The sequence below is a fragment of the Mustela putorius genome, unplaced genomic scaffold, assembly GCF_011764305.1.
Source record: "Mustela putorius furo isolate JIRA1106 unplaced genomic scaffold, ASM1176430v1.1 tig00003987_pilon_pilon_pilon, whole genome shotgun sequence".
Taxonomy (NCBI): Eukaryota; Metazoa; Chordata; class Mammalia; order Carnivora; family Mustelidae; genus Mustela; species Mustela putorius.
This window is the reverse complement of record NW_025422126.1, coordinates 7,270,291-7,289,799: the sequence shown is the minus strand read 5'-3', so window position 1 is coordinate 7,289,799 and position 19,509 is coordinate 7,270,291. Positions and strand designations below refer to the sequence as shown.

The following is a 19,509-nucleotide window of genomic DNA, read 5'->3' as shown; positions in this document are numbered from 1 at the left end:
AAAAAGTGTTCAACATCACTCATCATCAGAGAAATGCAAATCAAAGCCACAATGCAGTATCACCTCAGACCTGCGGAATGGCTAAATTTAAGAACACAGGGAACAACGGGTATTGGCAAGGATGTGGAGAAAAAGGAACCGTCATGCACTGTTGGGAAATGCAAACTGTACAGCCACTGTGGAACAGTACAGAGGTTCCTCAAAAAAGTTAAAACAGAATTGCCATGTGATCCAGTAATTCAACTACTGGGTATTTACCCAAAGAAAATGAAAACATTAATTTGAAAAGATACATGCGCCACTATGTCTACCGCAGCATTATTTACAATAACCAAGATACGAAGCAACCCAAGTGTTCATTCACAGATGAATGGATAAATAAGATGTCAGTCATAAAAAGAACGAAACATTGCCACTTGCAGTAACACAGATGGATCTAGAGGGTATAATGTTAAGTGAAATATATCAAAGAAATGTAAATATCATGATTTTACTCAAATGTAGAATTTAAGAAACAAAACAAAGAAATAAAGAGACAAAAAAAGACTCTTAAATATGGAAAACAAATTGGTGGTTGCCAGAGGGAGAAGAGTGGGTGAAACAGATGAAGGGGATTAAGAGTACACTTATTATGATAAACAATGAATAATATATAGATTTGTTCAATCACTATATACCTGAAACTGATATAATATTTTATGCCAATTATACTCGAATTAAAAAAAAAAAAGACCAAAGACCTAAATATAAGAGCTAAAACTATAAAGGTCTTAGAAGAAAATATATGGGGCGCCTGGGTGGCTCAGTTGGTTAAGCAACTGTCTTCAGCTCAGGTCATTATCCCAGGGTCCTCCTATTGAGTCCTGTGTCCCTGCTCAGCAGAAAGCCTGCTTCTCCCTCTCCCTTTGCCTGCCACTCACCCTCCTGTGTTCTCTCTCTCTCCCTCTTTCTGTTGAATAAATAAATAAAATCTTAAAAAAAAAAAAAAGAAAATATAGGTATAAACCTTCATGATCTTGGATTAAGCAATGGTTTCTTACATATGATATCTAAAGCACAAGCAACTTGGGGTGCCTGGGTGGCTCAGTTGGTTAAGCATCTAACTCTTGATTTTGGCTCAGGTCATGATTTCAGGGTCATGAGATCGAGCCTAGTGCAGAGCCCACTTAAGATTCTTTCCCTCCCTCCCCCTGCACACTCTCTCCCTGAAAAACCAAAACCTAACTAAAACAAAACAAAAAAACCACACAAGCAACCTAAGAAAAAACAATGGATTTCAACAAAATCAAAAAAACTTTTTTGCTTCAAAGGATGTTATTAAGAAAATGAAAAAAAAGCCCAGAATGGAAGAAAAGTGAAAACTATGTACCCAAAATATATAAAGTACTCTTACAACTCAATGATTAAAAAGGCAAATAACTCAATTTAAAAATGGGAGAAGGATCTGAACAGACATTTCTTCCATGAAGATTACAAATGGGCAATAAGCACATGAAAAATGTTCAACATCACTGGTCACTAGGGAAATATAAATCAGAACCACAATAAGATATCACTTCATATCCAGCAAGATGGCTATAATCTAAAAGAAGGACAATCACCTGGCAAGGATATCAAGAAAATTGCTGGTGGGAATTTTGAAAAAATTTGCCACTTTGAAAAACAGTCTGGTAGCTCCTCAAAAGGTAAAATGCAAAACAATACTTTTTTTTTAAATTTTTTATTTTTTATAAACATATATTTTTATCCCCAGGGGTACAGGTCTGTGAATCACCAGGTTTACAAACTTCACAGCACTCACCAAAGCACATAAAACAATACTTTTTTTAACTTAAATAAAAAGTTAAATGCAGAATTACCATGTGACCTAGCAATTCCATTTCTAATAAATATATATCTGAAATAACAGAAAACATATATCCACACAAAAACTTGCACACCAATGTTCAAAGAAGCATTATGCATAAAAACCAAAGAGTGGAAACAACCCAAAGTCCATTAATTGGTAAATGAATAAACCAAATTGGTATATCTATGTAATGGAATATTATTCAGCCTAAGTCAAAGACGCTAGACCTAACAGGTCACTGTATGACCCACTGCTATGAAATGTCCAGAACAGGCAAATCCACAGAGACAGGGAGTAGTTTAGTAGTTGTCAGAGGCAAGGTAGAAGGAGTAATGAGGAGGGAGAGTTAATGGGCATGAGGTTTCTCTTTGGGGTGATGAATGTTCTGTAATTAGATAACGGTGATAGCTTCACAATTTTCTAAGTGTACTTAAAACAATTAACTTACATACTTTAAAATGGTTAATTTTATGGCATATGAATTAAATCTTTAAAAAAAGATATTCATCTACATAGGCATAATACTACCAACAAAATCAGGATATTAACACTGATTTACTACTACCATATAATCCTCAGACCTCCTTTAAGTTTTTCTAAGCATCCCAATAATACCATAAATGTAAGCATACATACACACACACACACACACACACACACACAACCATCCAGTCCAGAATCACACATTCTATTTAGTTGTCATGTCTCTTTGGTCTCCTTAAATCTTAAACAGTTCTCTGGTATTTTATTATGTATTATAAATACGTGTTGAATATCAGAATCATTCCTAAGAATTAGTTCCTATACATTTAAATAACTGTAATTAATAATTCATACATCCTCTGGAATAGCACTCTCCAATTAGTAGCCACCAGCCTTATATGGCTACTGAGCACTGGAAATAAACCTAATTTAAATTGAGATATACACCTTATTTCAAAACATGAAACATTTCAGTAATAAATTTTTATACTGATTACATGTTGAAATAATATTTGAATATATTGGGTTAAATAAAATATATTATTACAATTAATTTCACCTATTTCTTTTCAACATGGCCTTCCTCAATGTGATTACCAAAAAAAATTTAAATTACATATATACTCACATTATATTTCTACTGGAAAGTGCTCTTCTATGAGCTTCTGGGTTAGCAATAGGGAATAAAGAGGTCAAAAGACTGAGAACTAGATATGTATGGCCTCCGAGAGTAAGCACAGTAAATAAAAATCCTTGCATAGCTCTAAAACTTTGCTAACTAAAGGAACCATCCATTCAAATGGATGCCATAAAAGAGACACGAGGAAAAATAGGCATCAAAGAATATATTATCTTAGTGAACTGTCTTTTTAAAATGTCTCCAGGTGTCTCTACTCCCTAATCCTGTGCTAACATTATACATATGTTTGCACAGAGGAGGTCAAAACCTATAGTGCTCTCACTTGTTTTCTCCATGGGCAACTAACTTATTTGCTCTCCTCTTTATTCCACTTAGTCAATTTCAATCCTCTGGCCTGAAGTAAAAGCTCCAGAGATGTAATCCCTTTTTCCCCTTCAGTCTCTTATCTCAATAGCACCCTCTAGTAATGTACTGTTTCCTCAAATCTTAAGTGTCTCTGGGTGAAGAGAAATAAGCATTTAGTTAATTTTGTCATTACTGACCTGCATTTCATATTTCAGAGTCATGTGGAAGCACCAGGATCCCATTCCTACCACTGAAATTAAAACAAACAAATAAAAAAAGACGATTAGCATAAAATTCTTTGGGGCTGGCCAGAGTTATGTGAGAAGATAGTAAGACAATGCAAAGCACTGAATTTTAAGAACAAAATTTATAAAATCTATGGCAGAGTACAGCAGACTCTGAGTAAATTCTATAATTGATGAAATTCTGGTATAGGGAAAAAAAACCAAGTATAGTATAAATTCTCATAAATTCCCTCCACTAAGTGGATTCACTGGATTAAACAGTATTTTCCATTCTTTCTGTAAAATATACTACCTGATACTCAAGATAAGCCTTTTTTTATTTTAACAGAGACAGAAGTTTGTTGACTACACTGCAAGGGAGCGGTGGACAGGACAGCAAAGGAGAGACTGTCTGCCTCTCACGATAAGATTTGCAGCTTCAATATTACAGGATGATGATTATAGCTAGTTAGCTACTCTAGTACTTTTATCCAAATAGCTGAATTGTATACTTTTGAATTGTTGAATTGTATATACTTGAATTGTATATACTTACTAAGAGCTAGAGAGTTATGTTTGTTCCCAAACCTGTTAATGCCACTGAATTTAGTTATCAGAAATATGACTGCAAAGTGAGCTCTTGTTTCTACAAAAACTATTTAAAATGCTTAAAACAGACTCAATAAAAGTGAGTTGCTAATAAATACTGCTATTGAATTAACTGTGGGTAAGACACCTGTTAGATTGAGAAAAAAAATAGTAAAAATCTAAAGATTCCATATTTAGTTCTCCAAGTTCTTCCCAAGTGCCTCTATTTTAAATAAACTTTCATTTTAGGGTTTTTTAAAACTTCTATTTTTTAATGAAAGAAAAGCTAAGTAAAACTATAATTAGGATCCCAAGACCACTTCATATATCAAATAATTGTCAAAGATTATATAACTATGTTTTAATAAAATAAAAATTTAAGGTAGGTATATACATAATTTTATAATAATTCTGTTTTGAATTTTTAAAAATTAGCTAACCAAGTATCGGTCCCTATTATACCTAGCAAAAAGGGTTCCACATTAAGTTAAATTCAACAAACAACAAATCCTATTTGCCAAACTCAGTTACAGTACAAAGATAAGATCCAATCATTTGCCTTAATGAAGCATCTAGTCTAATGGAAGAGACAGGCAGAGAAGAAGCCAGTAGGTAGAGATATGATAAAGAGATATACAGCGTACCATGGGAGCACAGTAGAGGGCACTTATGAAAGACAAAGAAAAAAAAAACATGGAAGTTAGCCTTAAGGATGTATAAGAGTTGGCCCAACACACATGGTAAACGGAGGTGTCACCAAATAATTTGTACTCTTACTTTCCAAAAAAGATTTCAATTAATTAATTAATTATGAGAGCATGCACGTGCAACACCAGTAGGGGGCAGAGAAGAGGAGGAAGAAGGAGAGAATCTCAAGCAGACTCCAAGGTGAGTGTGGAGTCTGGGACAGGCTTGAGACCATCACCCGAATATCATGACCTAAGCCAGAACCAAGAATTGGACACTTAACCGACTGAACTACCCATGTATCCCTTGTTACTTTTTTTTTTTTTTCTAAAGATTTACTTATTTGAGAGAGAGAGAGAGCACAATAAGAAGGGTCAGAGGAAAAGGGAGAGAACCTTGAGACTCCAAGTTGAGCACAGAGTCCAACACAGGGCCCAATCTCACAACCCTGAGAACATGACTTGAGCAGAAACCAAGTGTGTTCCATTATTCCTGCTTTAAAAACAACAACAACAACAACAACAACAACAAACCCACTAAATATATTATCACATTATTTTTGCTGTTTAACATGAGATGACAGATGACAGTAAACAGTTACTGTACTCATTTTACTAAAGAAATGAAGAAGCAGGGGTAGGTGGCTCAGGCAGTTAAGCATCTGCCTTTAGCAGGTCATGATTCCAAGGTCCTGGGATTGAACCCCACATTGGGCTTACTGCACTTCTCCCTTTCCCTCTGCCCCTGCTTGTGTTCTCTCTCGCTCATTCTCCCTCAAACAAATAAAATCTTAAAAAAAAAAGAAGCAGAATGGTTGATGTCTTTTTTCCAAAGAAGATATTAGAAAGTGCAAAGGTGGATAAATTAATGCAAGGGAGGGGGAAGTCCACAAACTCTGTGAGTTAAAGTCACATAATATACTATGAAATAAAAAAAAATTTTAAATGCAGTGGGATGACTACTCATTCTGAAAAGCAGACTGGCCACTTAATTGTGCTCTACTCAAGAACTGTTTTGGTACAAACCTTTTCAAATATTCTCTTGTACTCTTTATTATATATCATTAAAAGCCTGACTTTCAGAGTTCTCTATAATTTACTTCAACAATCTACTTAAGAATGTAAAGAGATGTAATAGAAGAGCATCATCTTTCTCTACTCAATGTTTTCTCACTTTAAAGTAAGCCAACAATTTTTGCTAAAATTTATCAGCTTTATTGAGATAATTCACATACTATAAAATTAATTTATTTAAGGTGCGCAATTCAATTGTTCTTAAATGTTCAGACTGTGCAACCATCATCATTACCTAATTTTAGAACAGTTTCATCATCCCAAAGAGAAATTTCATACCTATTTGTAGTCACTCCCTATTTCTCTTCAAAACTCCCTACTCTTCAACCCTAGACAACCACTAATGTATTTTCTGTCTCTATAGACTTGCCTGTTCTGGACTTTTCATATAAATAGAATCATACAATATGCAATCTTTTCTGTCTGGTTTCTTTCACTCAGCATATTTTCAAGGCTCATTCATATTATAGCATGTATATAATTACCTTTAGAAGGTAATTAGGGGGGGTGCCTGAGTGGCTCAGATGGTTAGGCGTCTGCCATGGGCTCAGGTCATGATCCCAGGGTCCTGGGATCGAGTCCCACATCATGCTCCCAGCTTGGCAGGGAGTCTGCTTCTACCTCTCTTTCTCCCCACTGTTGCCCCTGCTTGTGTTCTCTCACTCTGTCAAATAAATAAATAAAATCTTTAAACACACACACACACACACACAATGAAGGTAATTAGATTTAGATGAGGTCATGAAGGTGGGACCCCATGATGGAATGAGTGTCCTTAGAAGACGAGGAAAAGATTGGACCACACTCTCAATCTTCCTGCATGAGTCATGTGAGGACATGGAGAAGGCAGCTGCAAGCCAGTATCTCACCAGGAACTAAATCAGCCAGTACCTTAATGCTGGACTTTCCAGATTCCAGAACTGTGGAAGATAAATGTCTGTTGTTCAAGCCACCCAAGCTATGGTATTCTGGTATGGCAGCTCGAGCTAGTATAGACATCTAGGTTTTTTCCCACATTTTGACTATTTTGAATAACACTTCTATGAACATTCACATACAAGTTTTTGTGCAGACTTGGTCTCATATTTCTTGGGCATATATACCTAGGAGTGGAATTTGTGGGTCATATGTTAACTCTGTGTTTAGCATTCTGAAGAAATGCCAAAGTGTTTTTCAAAAGCAGCTGTATCATTTTACACTCCCATGAGCAATATATTAATTCCTCCACATCCTCCCAATACTTGTTATTGGCTGTCTTTCTGATTATAGCCATCCTAATGTATTGAAGTGGTATTCACTGTGGTTCTGATTAGCATTTCCCTAAATGATGGCTGCATACCCCTCTCTTTTTTTCTTGTAGAATGTTCTATATTATAGATTTGCCTATATTTTAATGGTTTTTTTAAAAAGCAGTTTTAGGTTCACAGCAAAATTGAGGTACAAAGATTTTCCATACAAACCCTACCTCCTCAAATGCACAGCCTCCCTCACTATCAAGATCCCTTACCACAATGGTACATTTGTTACAAATAATGTACCTACATTGGTATATCATTATCACCCAAAATCCACAGCTTACATTTTATGGTTCACTATTGGATGTGGACAAATTTATAATGACTTGTATTCATCATTATACAGAATAGTTTCATTACCCTAAATTCTCTTTGCTTTGCCATTTCATCTTTTTTTTTTTTTTTAAGATTTTATTTATTTATTTGACAGACAGAGATCACAAGTAGGCAGAGAGGCAGTGGTTGGGGGGGAAGCAGGCTCCCTGCTAAGCAAAGAGCCCAATGCAGGGCTCAATCCCAAGACCCTGGGATCATGACCTGAGCTGAAAGCAGAGGCTTTAACCCACTGAGCCACCCAGGTGCCCCTCCATCTCTCTTTCTATCTGAACCCTGGCAACCACTGATCTTTTTATACTGTCTCCATAGTTCTACCTTTTGCAGAATATTATATACTTGGAATCATACAGTATGTAGCTTTTTCAGTTAGCAATAAGTACTCTTTCTCTTAGTAATAGGCATTTAAGGTTCCTTCTTGTCTTTTCATTGCTTGATACTTCACTTCTTTATAGCACTGAATAAATATTTCATTATCTAAAGGTCTAACAGTTTACCTATTCACTTACCTACTAAGGGACATCTAAGTTGCTTCCAAGCACAGCCTTGTAAATAAAGCTGCTATAAACACCTAAGTGCAGGTATTTCTGTGAAGATAAGCTTTCAACCCTTTAGGTAAATACCAAGAAGTGTGACTGTTGAATCATATGGTGAGAGCATAGTTAATTTTGTAAAATACTGTCAAGCTGTCTTCCAAAGTGGCTATACCATTTTGCAATCCCACCACTAATGCTGCTACACAAGCCCATTTCCTTTTGAACAAATATTTACTGGGCGATCAACAACATTCCAAGCATTTCCTCTGGGATAAATGAGTGAACAAGAAAGATAAGGTTCCTGTCCTCAGAACTTTAAGCCATTAAAAATATGAAAGTGGCCTTTTCACAACTTGGGAGTCTATACACAGGGGCTATAACCCCATCTGGGGAGTCAGAAGAGGGCTACCTGGGGAAGTAACAAATAAGATAGGGCTTGAAGAGTAAACTGGAGTTAAGCAAGTAAAAGGATTTTTTTTTTTTAAAACAAATGAGATCATTCTATGTAGAAGCATCCTGCAGATGTAAAGGCAAGGTAGTGCATTAAAAAAACTGAAAGACCTTGGCTTACACCATGAACAATGCTGAAATAGGGATGCAGTGAGTAGACTGGTATGATTTGTAGGCAGTAGACTGAGAAGAGGTTTTATTTATTTATTTTTTAAAAGATGTTATTTATGGGGTGCCTGGGTGGCTCAGTGGGTTAAGCCGCTGCCTTTGGCTCGGGTCATGATCTCAGGCTCCTGGGATCAAGTCCCCCGTTGGGTTCTCTGCTCAGCAGGGAGCCTGCTTCCCTATCTTCTCTCTGGCTGCCTCTCCGTCTACTTGTGATTTCTCTCTGTCAAATTAATAAATAAAATCTAAAAAAAAAAGATGTTATTTATTTATTTAACATAATTCACAAGTAGGCAGAAAGGCAGGCAGGGGTGCGGGGAAGCATGCTCCCTGCAGAGCAGAGAGCCCGATGCGGGGCTCGATCCCAGGACCCCGAGATCATGACCCGAGCTGAAGGCAGAGGCTTTAACCCACTGAGCCACCCAGGCGCCCTCTGAATCAGATTTAAGTGTGACTTTAAAAGCTCTTCTCAATCAGGGTGCCTGGGTGGCTCAGTGGGTTAAAGCCTCTGCCTTCAACTCAGGTCATGATCCCAGGGTCCTGGGATCCAGCCCTCCATCAGGTTCTCTGCTCAGCAGGGAGCCTGCTTCCCCTCCCCCCCTGCCTGCCTCTCTACCTACTTGTGATTTCTCTGTCTGTCAAATAAATAAATAAAATCTTTAAAAAAAAATCTGATTCAGATTTGGACTTTATCCTAAAGACTAATTTGTTAAAAGCCTATAAATATATACCCAAATGTATGTATACACACATATACACATGCATACATACAGGGACTAGTTAGTTTTGCATTTTTAAAGATATTGCTATAATTACAATACAGGAAAATGTCTAAAGGAGTGGTCTCTCAACTTTGATAAAAACAAAAATTTTTTAGCAATCCCATATATGATATTTATTTGTAAACTGTATATACATATTTTTTAAAACACATAAAATAGAAATTTAGATGAGGTAAAAAAGAGGTAACATATATTCAAACAGAAGTTACAAAATTTTCTTGGTATACTTCAACAGATCATTTTCCTTACTACTTGGGCTATGAGCATTCTACTTGGCAACCACTAGTTTAAATGATAAAGACTAAACTTGCAAGGCATACATGGAGCTTCATAATCTGGCTCCACTCATTTCTTTTATTGCAACTTGTAGTTCAGTCACACCTGACTGCTTACCTGACTGATTTCTTACCTCACACTATCAACTTCTAGTCTTCTCTACCTTTGCTGGTCTTGTGATTACCCTGTCCTTTCAGCCTGGAATACTTACACCCTGCCATCAATCCTATAATCTACGTCTCTGCTTATTGAAATGTTATACAACTTTGGGGCACATGGCTGGCTGAGTTGGAAAAGCACAAGACTACTGATCTTGGGGTAGTGAATTTGAGCCCCACAATGAGTGTAGAGATTACTAAACAAAACAAAACAAACCTTTAAAAAATGAAATCTCACACAATTTCTAGACCCAATTAATTTTTGTTCATTCCTATTAGCTTCTTCTTTTGAAATACTTTCAAACTTCAGAAATGTTTAAAGAATAATAAACTGCTGTGTATGTTCTACTCAAAATCACCATCTCTCTCTCTCTCTTTTTTTTTTTTTAAGATTTTATTTATTTATTTATTTGACGGAGAAAGAGTACAAGCAGGGGGAGTAGCAGGCAGAGGGAGAGGGAGAAGCTGAGCAGGGAGCCCAATGTGGGGCTCGATCCCATGACTGAGATCATGACCTGAGCCAAGGGAAGACATTTAACTGACAGAGCCACCCAGGTGCCCCAGCCCACCATTCCTAACATTTTGATATCTATATCCACATATATGTGTGTGTCTATATAGAAATGTGTGTGTATATATATAATTATTTTTATGAACCATGAGTACATTCGATACACTTAATACTTCAGTCAGGGTATATCCCTTATCTATATTAAATGTCACCTCCTAAGCCAAATCTTCCTCTGCTTCCTCCTCATTAAGATAACCATTCTAGGCATGTAAGAAATAGTGTTTGGCTAGGCCAGTAGTTACTAGACTTGGAGAACTCTATTTTACCTAGAGGCCCCTGTTCTACAAACTCCTGATTTGGTGCATACTCTGTTATCTGTATTTTAAAGGCATGCCAAAGATTTTCCTGAGCATCAAAAGCCAAAGATCACTACTAAATTCTAAAATTCATAAAGGCATGGTCCAGGTCTCTACAGTTCACTAAAGAATCTCCAGAACCAGGGCACCTGGGTGGCTCAGTCATCAAGGGTCCTAGGATCAAGTCCCACAACAGCTCCCTCCTCAGCAGGAAGCCTGCTTCTCCCTCTCCCACTCACCTGTTTGTGTTCCCTCTCTTGCTGTGTCACTCTCTGTCAAATAAATAAAAATCTTTAAAAATTAAAAAAACCAACAAGGAATCTCCGGAACCTAACACAGTGCTGAAAATATAAAGAACACTTATTAAGTACTTGTTAATTGGTTGACTTTTTTTTCCCCTTCCTCCTCAATGATCCAGCACTTCCCATCAGAGTATGTAAATTGGTAGTAGAGGGTGGTAAGGAATGTCCCTGAATTAAGAAAATAATATGAGAAACGAGTCCAAAGAGGGGGAAAAATGTTATTTGGGTAGAATGTGGACAATAAGAACAGAAAGGCTTACCTCACAAGGTGAAATTTGAGATAGAAATTAAGAGAGATCTGCAGACAGATAAGGTGAGGGAGAACATGCATGTGGAGAACATACGTATAGTTTGAGTAGAGGTTTGGAGATGTGGATAATATTTAGGAATAAGCATTTCATTCAATAGGACTGGAGTGAGTATCAGAGAGGAAGAGAAAATAAGGCAGAGAAGTGAGGTGGTAGCATATATAGTGTTTTTTAGTTTGCACCTGTAATACCAGTGCCAGGTATGGTACTATATATACACTACCTCCAAACATTTCAAAAGATCTAGAAGGTAGTCCCACATTATTATTCCTATTGTTGTACAGAGAAAAGAAAGTAATGTTTGGAAACATCAAATAGCTAGAAAGTGGCAGAGCTAAGAATAGAAACAAAGTCTGTCTGCCCTAAAGTCTTTCCTTGTGTCACACCTACTCCTGGGAGCAATTAAGAGAAATATCAGAATTTTGATAAAGTTGTAGGGCAGCATGTGTCCAAGGGAACAGAACTTTTACTCAGGAAAAAATGCATGGTGTCCCATGCCACCTGTGATGTTAGTAAGGAGAAATCTAGGTGAGAGAAAATACAGGTTCTCAATTAGAACGATGACAACAAAAATGGAAAGAAAGAGTCTGTTCTAGAGATCACAAAGATAGAACCTGAAGACTTGGCTAATGAAGGGATGTGGGAATTCTGAGAGGAGGAAGGGGACTAGTCAAGAATGAAACTGTGGTTTTGCGACCAGAATCTAAGGAAATCTGTGGCAAAGGAAACAAGGGCAGGAGGTGGTTGGCAAAGGGAAGGAGAAAAATAAACTAGGATGCCTGAAAGCATGCCTCTAATGTGAGCCAGATGGGAAACCCAGCCATATACCGACATTTCAAAAGAAATCAAAACAGAGTTCAGGAAGCATTTTGATCACCTTGCCTCTAATCACTGCTTAACACAGGTGCTCTCCACATACATAAAAATATTGGAAAGAAAATGACAGGTGCCTGGCTGGCTCAGTTGGTAGAGCACGGAACCCCTGACCTCGGAGTTGTGAATTCAAGCCCCACGCTTGGTGTAGAGATTACTTCAAATATATATAACAGGAAATGAGACAAGAGGATTAACAGTGATAACTGAGTCTCTTAAAATATTTCATCGTACTGACATCGTACTGACAACTATGATGTACTTTATGTGCTTTAATGGGGAAAAAGGGAATAAAAACCCTACTAGCTAAAAATCTCAATTATGTCACAAAAGCAAAAGAACAATTTTTAAAGCCTCACCAAAATTAGTTTATTAATTACAGTTTATTTTATTAAAGACTTTATTTATGAATATGGATTTTTTAAATTTCTTATTTTTTATAAACATATATTTTTATCCCCAGGGGTACAGGTCTGTGAATCGCCAGGTTTACACACTTCACAGCACTCACCAGGGCACACACCCTCCCCATTGTCCATAACCCCACCCCCCTTCTCCCAACCCTCCCCCCCCCAGCAACCCTCAGTTTCTTTTGTGAGATTAAGAGTCACTTATGGTTTGTCTCCCTCCCAATCCCATCTTGTTTCATTTATTCTTCTCCTACCCCCTTAAGCCCCCATGTTGCATCTCCACTTCCTCATATCAGGGATATCATAAGACAGTTGTCTTTCTCTGCTTGACTTAATTCGCTAAGCATGATACGCTCTAGTTCCATCCACGTTGTCGCAAATGGCAAGATTACATTTCTTCTGATGGCTGCATAGTATTCCATTGTGTATATATACCACCTCTTCTTTATCCATTCATCTGTTGATGGACATCTAGGTTTTTTCCATACTTTCGCTACTGTGGACATTGCTGCTATAAACATTCGGGTTCATGTGCTCCTTCGGATCACTACGTTTGTATCTTTAGGTTAAATACCCAGTAGTGCAATTGCTGGGTCATAGGGCAGTTCTATTTTCAACATTTTGAGGAACCTCCATACTGTTTTCCAGAGTGGTTGAGGCAGCTTGCATTCCCACCAACAGTGTAGGAGGGTTCCCCTTTCTCCGCATCCTCGCCAGCATCTGTCATTCCCTGACTTGTTAATTTTAGCCATTCTGACTGGTGTGAGGGGATATCTCATTGTGGTTTTGATTTGTATTTCTCTGATGCCGAGAGATATGGAGCACTTTTTCATGTGCCTGTTGGCCATCTGGATGTCTTCTTTGCAGAAATGTCTGTTCATGTCTTCTGCCCATTTCTTGATTGGATTATTTGTTCTTTGGGTATTGAGTTTGCTAAGTTCTTTATAGATTTTGGACACTAGTCCTTTATCTGATAGGTCGTTTGCAAATATCTTCTCCCATTCTGTCAGTTGACTTTTGGTTTTGTTAACTGTTTCCTTTGCTGTGCAAAAGCTTTTGATCTTGATGAAATCCCAATAGTTCATTTTTGCCCTTGCTTCCCTTGCCTTTGGCGATGTTCCCAAGAAGATGTTGCTGTGGCTGAGGTCGAAGAGGTTGCTGCCTGTGTTCTCCTCAAGGATTTTGATGGATTCCTTTCTCACATTGAGGTCCTTCATCCACTTTGAGTCTATTTTCGTGTGTGGTGTAAGGAAATGGTACAATTTCATTTTTCTGCATGTGGTTGTACAATTTTCCCAGCACCATTTATTGAAGAGGCTGTCTTTTTTCCATTGGACATTCTTTCCTGCTTTCATTAGTTGACCATAGAGTTGAGGGTCTATTTCTGGGCTCTCTATTCTGTTCCATTGATCTATGTGTCTGTTCTTGTGCCAGTACCATGCTGTCTTGTTAATGACAGCTTTGTAATAGAGCTTGAAGTCCGGAATTGTGATGCCACCAACTTTGGCTTTCTTTTTCAACATTCCTTTGGCTATTTGAGGTCTTTTCTGGTTCCATATAAATTTAAGGGTTATTTGTTCCATTTCTTTGAAGAAGATGGATGGTACTTTGATAGGAACCGCATTAAATGTGTAGATTGCTTTAGGTAGCATGGACATTTTCACAATATTTATTCTTCCAATCCAGGAGCATGGAACATTTTTCCATTTCTTTGTGTCTTCCTCAATTTCTTTCATGAGTACTTTATAGTTTTCTGAGTATAGATTCTGTGCCTCTTTGGTTAGGTTTATTCCTAGGTATCTTATGGTTTTGGATGCAATTGTAAATGGGATTGACTCCTTAATTTCTCTTTCTTCTGCCTTGTTGTTGGTGTAGAGAAATGCAACTGATTTCTGTGCATTGATTTTATATCCTGCCACGTTACTGAATTCCTGTACAAGTTCTAGCAGTTTTGGAGTGGAGTCTTTTGGGTTTTCCACATATAGTATCATATCATCTGCGAAGAGTGATAGTTTGACTTCTGCTTTGCCAATTTGGATGCCTTTAATTTCCTTTTGTTGTCTGATTGTTGAGGCTAGGATTTTTAGTACTATGTTGAATATCAGTGGTGATAATGGACATCCCTGCCGTGTTCCTGACCTTAGCAGAAAATCTTTCAGTTTTTTCCATTGAGAATGATATTTGCAGTGGGTTTTTCATAAATGGCTTTGATAATATGGAGGTATGTGCCCTCTATCCCTACACTTTGAACAGTTTTGATCAGGAAGGGATGCTGTACTTTGTCAAATGCTTTTTCAGCATCTATTGAGAGTATCATATGGTTCTTGTTCTTTCATTTCTTTTATTGTTGTATCACATTGATTGATTTGCGGATGTTGAACCAACCTTGCAGCCCTGGAATAAATCCCACTTGGTCGTGGTGAATAATCCTTTTAATGTACTGTTGAATCCTATTGGCTAGTATTTTGGTGAGAATTTTCGCATCTGTGTTCATTAAGGATATTGGGCTATAGCTCTCTTTTTTGATGGGATCCTTGTCTCGTTTTGGGATCAAGGTGATGCTGGCCTCATAAAATGAGTTTGGAAGTTTTCCTTCCATTTCTATTTTTTGGAACAGTTTCAGGAGAATAGGAATTAGTTCTTCTTTAAATGTTTGGTAGAATTCCCCCGGGAAGCCGCCTGGCCCTGCACTTTTGTTTGTTTGGAGATTTTTGACGACTGTTTCAATCTCCTTATTGGTTATGGGTCTGTTCAGGCTTTCTATTTCTTCCTGGTTCAGCTGTGGTAGTTTATATGTTTCTAGGAATGCATCCATTTCTTCCAGATTGTCAAATTTGTTGGCGTAGAGTTGCTCATAGTATGTTCTTATAATTGTTTGTATTTCTTTGGAGTTAGTTGTGATCTCTCCTCTTTCATTCATGATTTTATTTATTTGGGTCCTTTCTCTTTTCTTTTTGATAAGTTGGGCCAGGGGCTTATCAATTTTATCGATTCTTTCAAAGAACCAGCTCCTAGTTTCGTTGATTTGTTCTATTGTTTTTTTGGTTTCTATTTCATTGATTTCTGCTCTGATCTTTATGACTTCTCTTCTCCTGCTGGGTTTAGGCTTTCTTTGTTGTTCTTTCTCCAGCTCCTTTAGGTGTACGGTTAGGTTGTGTACCTGAGACCTTTCTTGTTTCTTGAGAAAGGCTTGTACCACTATATATTTTCCTCTCAGGACTGCCTTTGTTGTGTCCCACAGATTTTGAACCGTTGTGTTTTCATTATCATTTCTTTCCATGATTTTTTTCAATTCTTCTTTAATTTCCTGGTTGACCCATTCATTCTTTAGAAGGATGCTGTTTAGTCTCCATGTATTTGGGTTCTTTCCAAACTTCCTCTTGTGGTTGAGTTCTAGCTTCAGAGCATTGTGGTCTGAAAATATGCAGGGTATGATCCCAGTCTTTTGATACCGGTTGAGTCCTGATTTAGGACCGAGGATGTCATCTATTCTGGAGAATGTTCCATGTGCACTAGAGAAGAATGTGTATTCTGTTGCTTGGGGATGAAATGTTCTGAGTATATCTGTGATGGCCATCTGGTCCAGTGTGACATTTAAGGCTTTTATTTCCTTATTGATCTTTTGCTTGGATGATCTGTCCATTTCAATGAGGGGAGTGTTAAAGTCCCCTACTATTATTGTATTATTGTTGATGTGTTTCTTTGATTTTGTTATTAATTGGTTTATATAGTTGGCTGCTCCCATGTTGGGGGAATAGATATTTAAAATTGATATAACATCTTGTTGGGAAGACCCTTTGAGTATGATATAGTGTCCTTCCTCATCTCTTATTATAGTCTTTGGCTTAAAATCTAATTGATCTGATATAAGGATTGCCACTCCTGCTTTCTTCTGATGTCCATTAGCATGGTAAATTCTTTTCCACCCTCTCACTTTAAATCGGGAGGTGTCTTCGGGCTTAAAATGAGTTTCCTTTGGGCAACATATAGATGGGTTTTGTTTTTTTATCCATTCTGATACCCTGTGCCTTTTGATTGGGGCATTTAGCCCATTAACATTCAGGGTAACTATTAAGAGATATGAATTTAGTGCCATAGTATTGCCTGTAAGGTGACTGTTACTGTATATTGTCTCTGTTCCTTTCCGATCTACCACTTGTAGGCTCTCTCTTTGCTTAGAGGACCCCTTTCAATATTTCCTGTAGAGCTGGTTTGGTGTTTTCAAATTCTTTCAGTTTTTGTTTGTCCTGGAAGCTTTTAATCTCTCCTTCTATTTTCAATGATAGCCTAGCTAGATATAGTATTCTTGGCTGCATGTTTTTCTCGTTGAGTGCTCTAAATACATCATGCCAGCTCTTTCTGGCCTGCCAGGTCTCTGTGGATAAATCTGCTGCCAATCTAATATTTTTACCATTGTATGTTACAGACTTCTTTTCCTGGGCTGCTTTCAGGGTAAATTTTACTATTAGGTGACAGGGTGTGGACCTATTTTTATTGATTTTTAGGGGAGTTCTCTGCACCTCCTGAATTTTGATGCTTGTTCCCTTTGCTATATTGGAGAAATTCTCCCCAATAATTCTCTCCAGTATACCTTCTGCTCCCCTCTCTCTTTCTTCTTCTTCTGGAATCCCAGTTATTCTAATGTTGTTTCATCTTATGGTGTCACTTATCTCTCAAATTCTCCCCTCGTGGTCCAGTATCTGTTTGTCCCTCTTTTGCTCAGCTTCTTTATTTTCTGTCATTTGGTCTTCTATATCGCTAATTCTTTCTTCTGCCTCATTTATCCTAGCAGTGAGAGCCTCCATTATTTTTTAAGATTTTATTTATTTATTTGAGAGAGAGACAGTGAGAGAGAGAGCATGAGCGAGGAGAAGGTCAGATGGAGAAGCAGACTCCCTGTGGAACTGGGAGCCCTATGTGGGACTTGATCCCGGAACTCCGGGATCAAGACCTGAGCCGGAGGCAGTCGTCCAACCAACTGAGCCACCCAGGCGTCCCTGAGCCTCCATTTTTTATTGCACCTCATTAATAGCTATTTTGATTTCAACTTGGTTAGATTTTAGTTCTTTTTTTCTCCAGAAAGGGCTTTTATATCTCCCGAGAGGGTTTCTCTAATATCTTCCATGCCTTTTTCGAGCCCAGCTAGAACCTTGATAATTGTCATTCTGAACTCTAGATCTGACATATTACCAATGTCTGTATTGATTAGGTCCCTAGCTTTCGGTACTGCCTCTTGTTCTTTTTTTTGTGGTGAATTTTTCTGCCTGTCATTTTGTCCAGATAAGAGTATATGAAGGAGCAAGTAAAATACTAAAAGGGTGGCAACAACCCCAGAAAAATATGCTTTAACCAAATCAGAAGATATCCCAAATCGTGAGGGGGGAGACAGGGGATTAAAAAGAGGTTCAGAAAGAAAGAAAGAAGAAGAAAAAAAAAAAGAAAAAAAAAAGAATTGAAAAAAGAAAACGAATAAAGAAAAGTATAAAAAAGAAAAATATATATATTAGATAAACTAGTTAAAAAACATTAAAAAAGAAAAGGGTAAAAGTTAAAAAAATTTTAGCAGAAGAAGAGAAAAAAATGAAAAAAAAATTAAATTAACTGCAAGACTAAAAAAAAATCACAGGGAAAAGCCATGAGTTTCGTGCTTTGCTTTCTCCTCCTCTGGAATTCTGCTGCTCTCCTTGGTATTGAAACTGCACTCCTTGGTAGGTGAACTTGGTCTTGGCTGGATTTCTTGTTGATCTTCTGGGGGAGGGGCCTGTTGTAGTGATTCTCAAGTGTCTTTGCCCCAGGCAGAATTGCACCGCCCTTACCAGGGGCTGGGCTGAGTAATCCGCTGGGGTTTGCTTTCAGGAGCTTTTGTTCCCTGAGCGCTTTCCGTAGAGTTCTGGAGGACAGGAATACAAATGGCGGCCTCCTGGTCTCCGGCCAGGAGGAGCCGAGAGCCCGAGGCCCCACTCCTCAGTGTGACCTCAGAGAACAGCGCCCAGTAACTCCCGTCTGCCTCACCTCCGGCCGCACTCCAAGCTCACTAAGCCTGCGACCGGTTCAAGGTAACCCCGAGCTTTGAGCTCACTGTTGGCTCTGTCTCTGTAGCCGGCTTCCCTGTTCTAATACCTGTAAGCTCTGCGACACTTAGACACCCCCGATCCTTCTGTGACCCTGCGGAACCTGAGACCACGCTGACCCCCGTGGGTTTCACCCTGGTTTAGCCTCTGGAGCGATGTCCCTCAGCAGCACAGACTTTTTAAAGTCCTGATTTTGTGCTCCGCTGCTCCGCCACTTGCTGGGCACCAGCCCCTCCCCCCAGGCTCTATCTTCACGTCGCTTTGGATTCACTTCTCCGCCAGTCCTACCTTTCAGAAAGTGGTTTTCTGTTTCTAGAATTGCTGTTCTTCTTGTCTTTGATCTGCCGATGGATTTGTAGGTGTTTGCAGTCTTTCGATAAGCTATCTAGCTGATCTCCTGCTAGTTGAGGTAGTCTCAGCCTGCTACTTCTCTGCCATCTTGACTCCTCCCCTGAATATGGATTTTTTTAAGATTTTTTTTATTTTTTTTAAAGATTTTATTTATTTATTTGAGAGAGAGGGAGAGCGAGAAAGAACACCAGCAGGGGGAGCAGTAGAGGGGGAGGGAGAAGCAGGTTCCCCCCGAAAAGGGAGCCCAATGTGGGACTGGATCCTAGGACCCTGGGATCATCACCTGGGCTGAAAGCAGACGCTTAACCATCTAACCATCCAGGCACCCTTAATATATATATTTTTTAAGACTGTATTACTTATTTGACAGAGAGAGAGTGAGTACAAGTAGAGTGGCAGGGAGAGAGAGAGGGAGAAGCAGACTCCCCACTGAGCAGAAAGCC

The 19,509-nt window shown here is 38.3% G+C and overlaps 1 protein-coding gene across 3 annotated transcripts in view; it reads right to left on the bottom strand.

Moving 5' to 3' along the window:
* Window positions 1-19,509, bottom strand: part of ACER3 (alkaline ceramidase 3) — a 165,927-nt gene that overhangs the window by 64,076 nt on the left and 82,342 nt on the right. For 2 of the 3 annotated variants that reach the window (XM_004767988.2, XM_004767987.2), the window contains exon 3: window positions 3,515-3,567. The exons of the other annotated variant lie outside the window; for it this stretch is intronic. In XM_004767988.2, coding sequence (XP_004768045.1) covers window positions 3,515-3,567 — 53 coding nt within the window. The remainder of the gene's footprint in view (window positions 1-3,514; window positions 3,568-19,509) is intronic. 3 annotated transcript variants of the gene reach the window in all.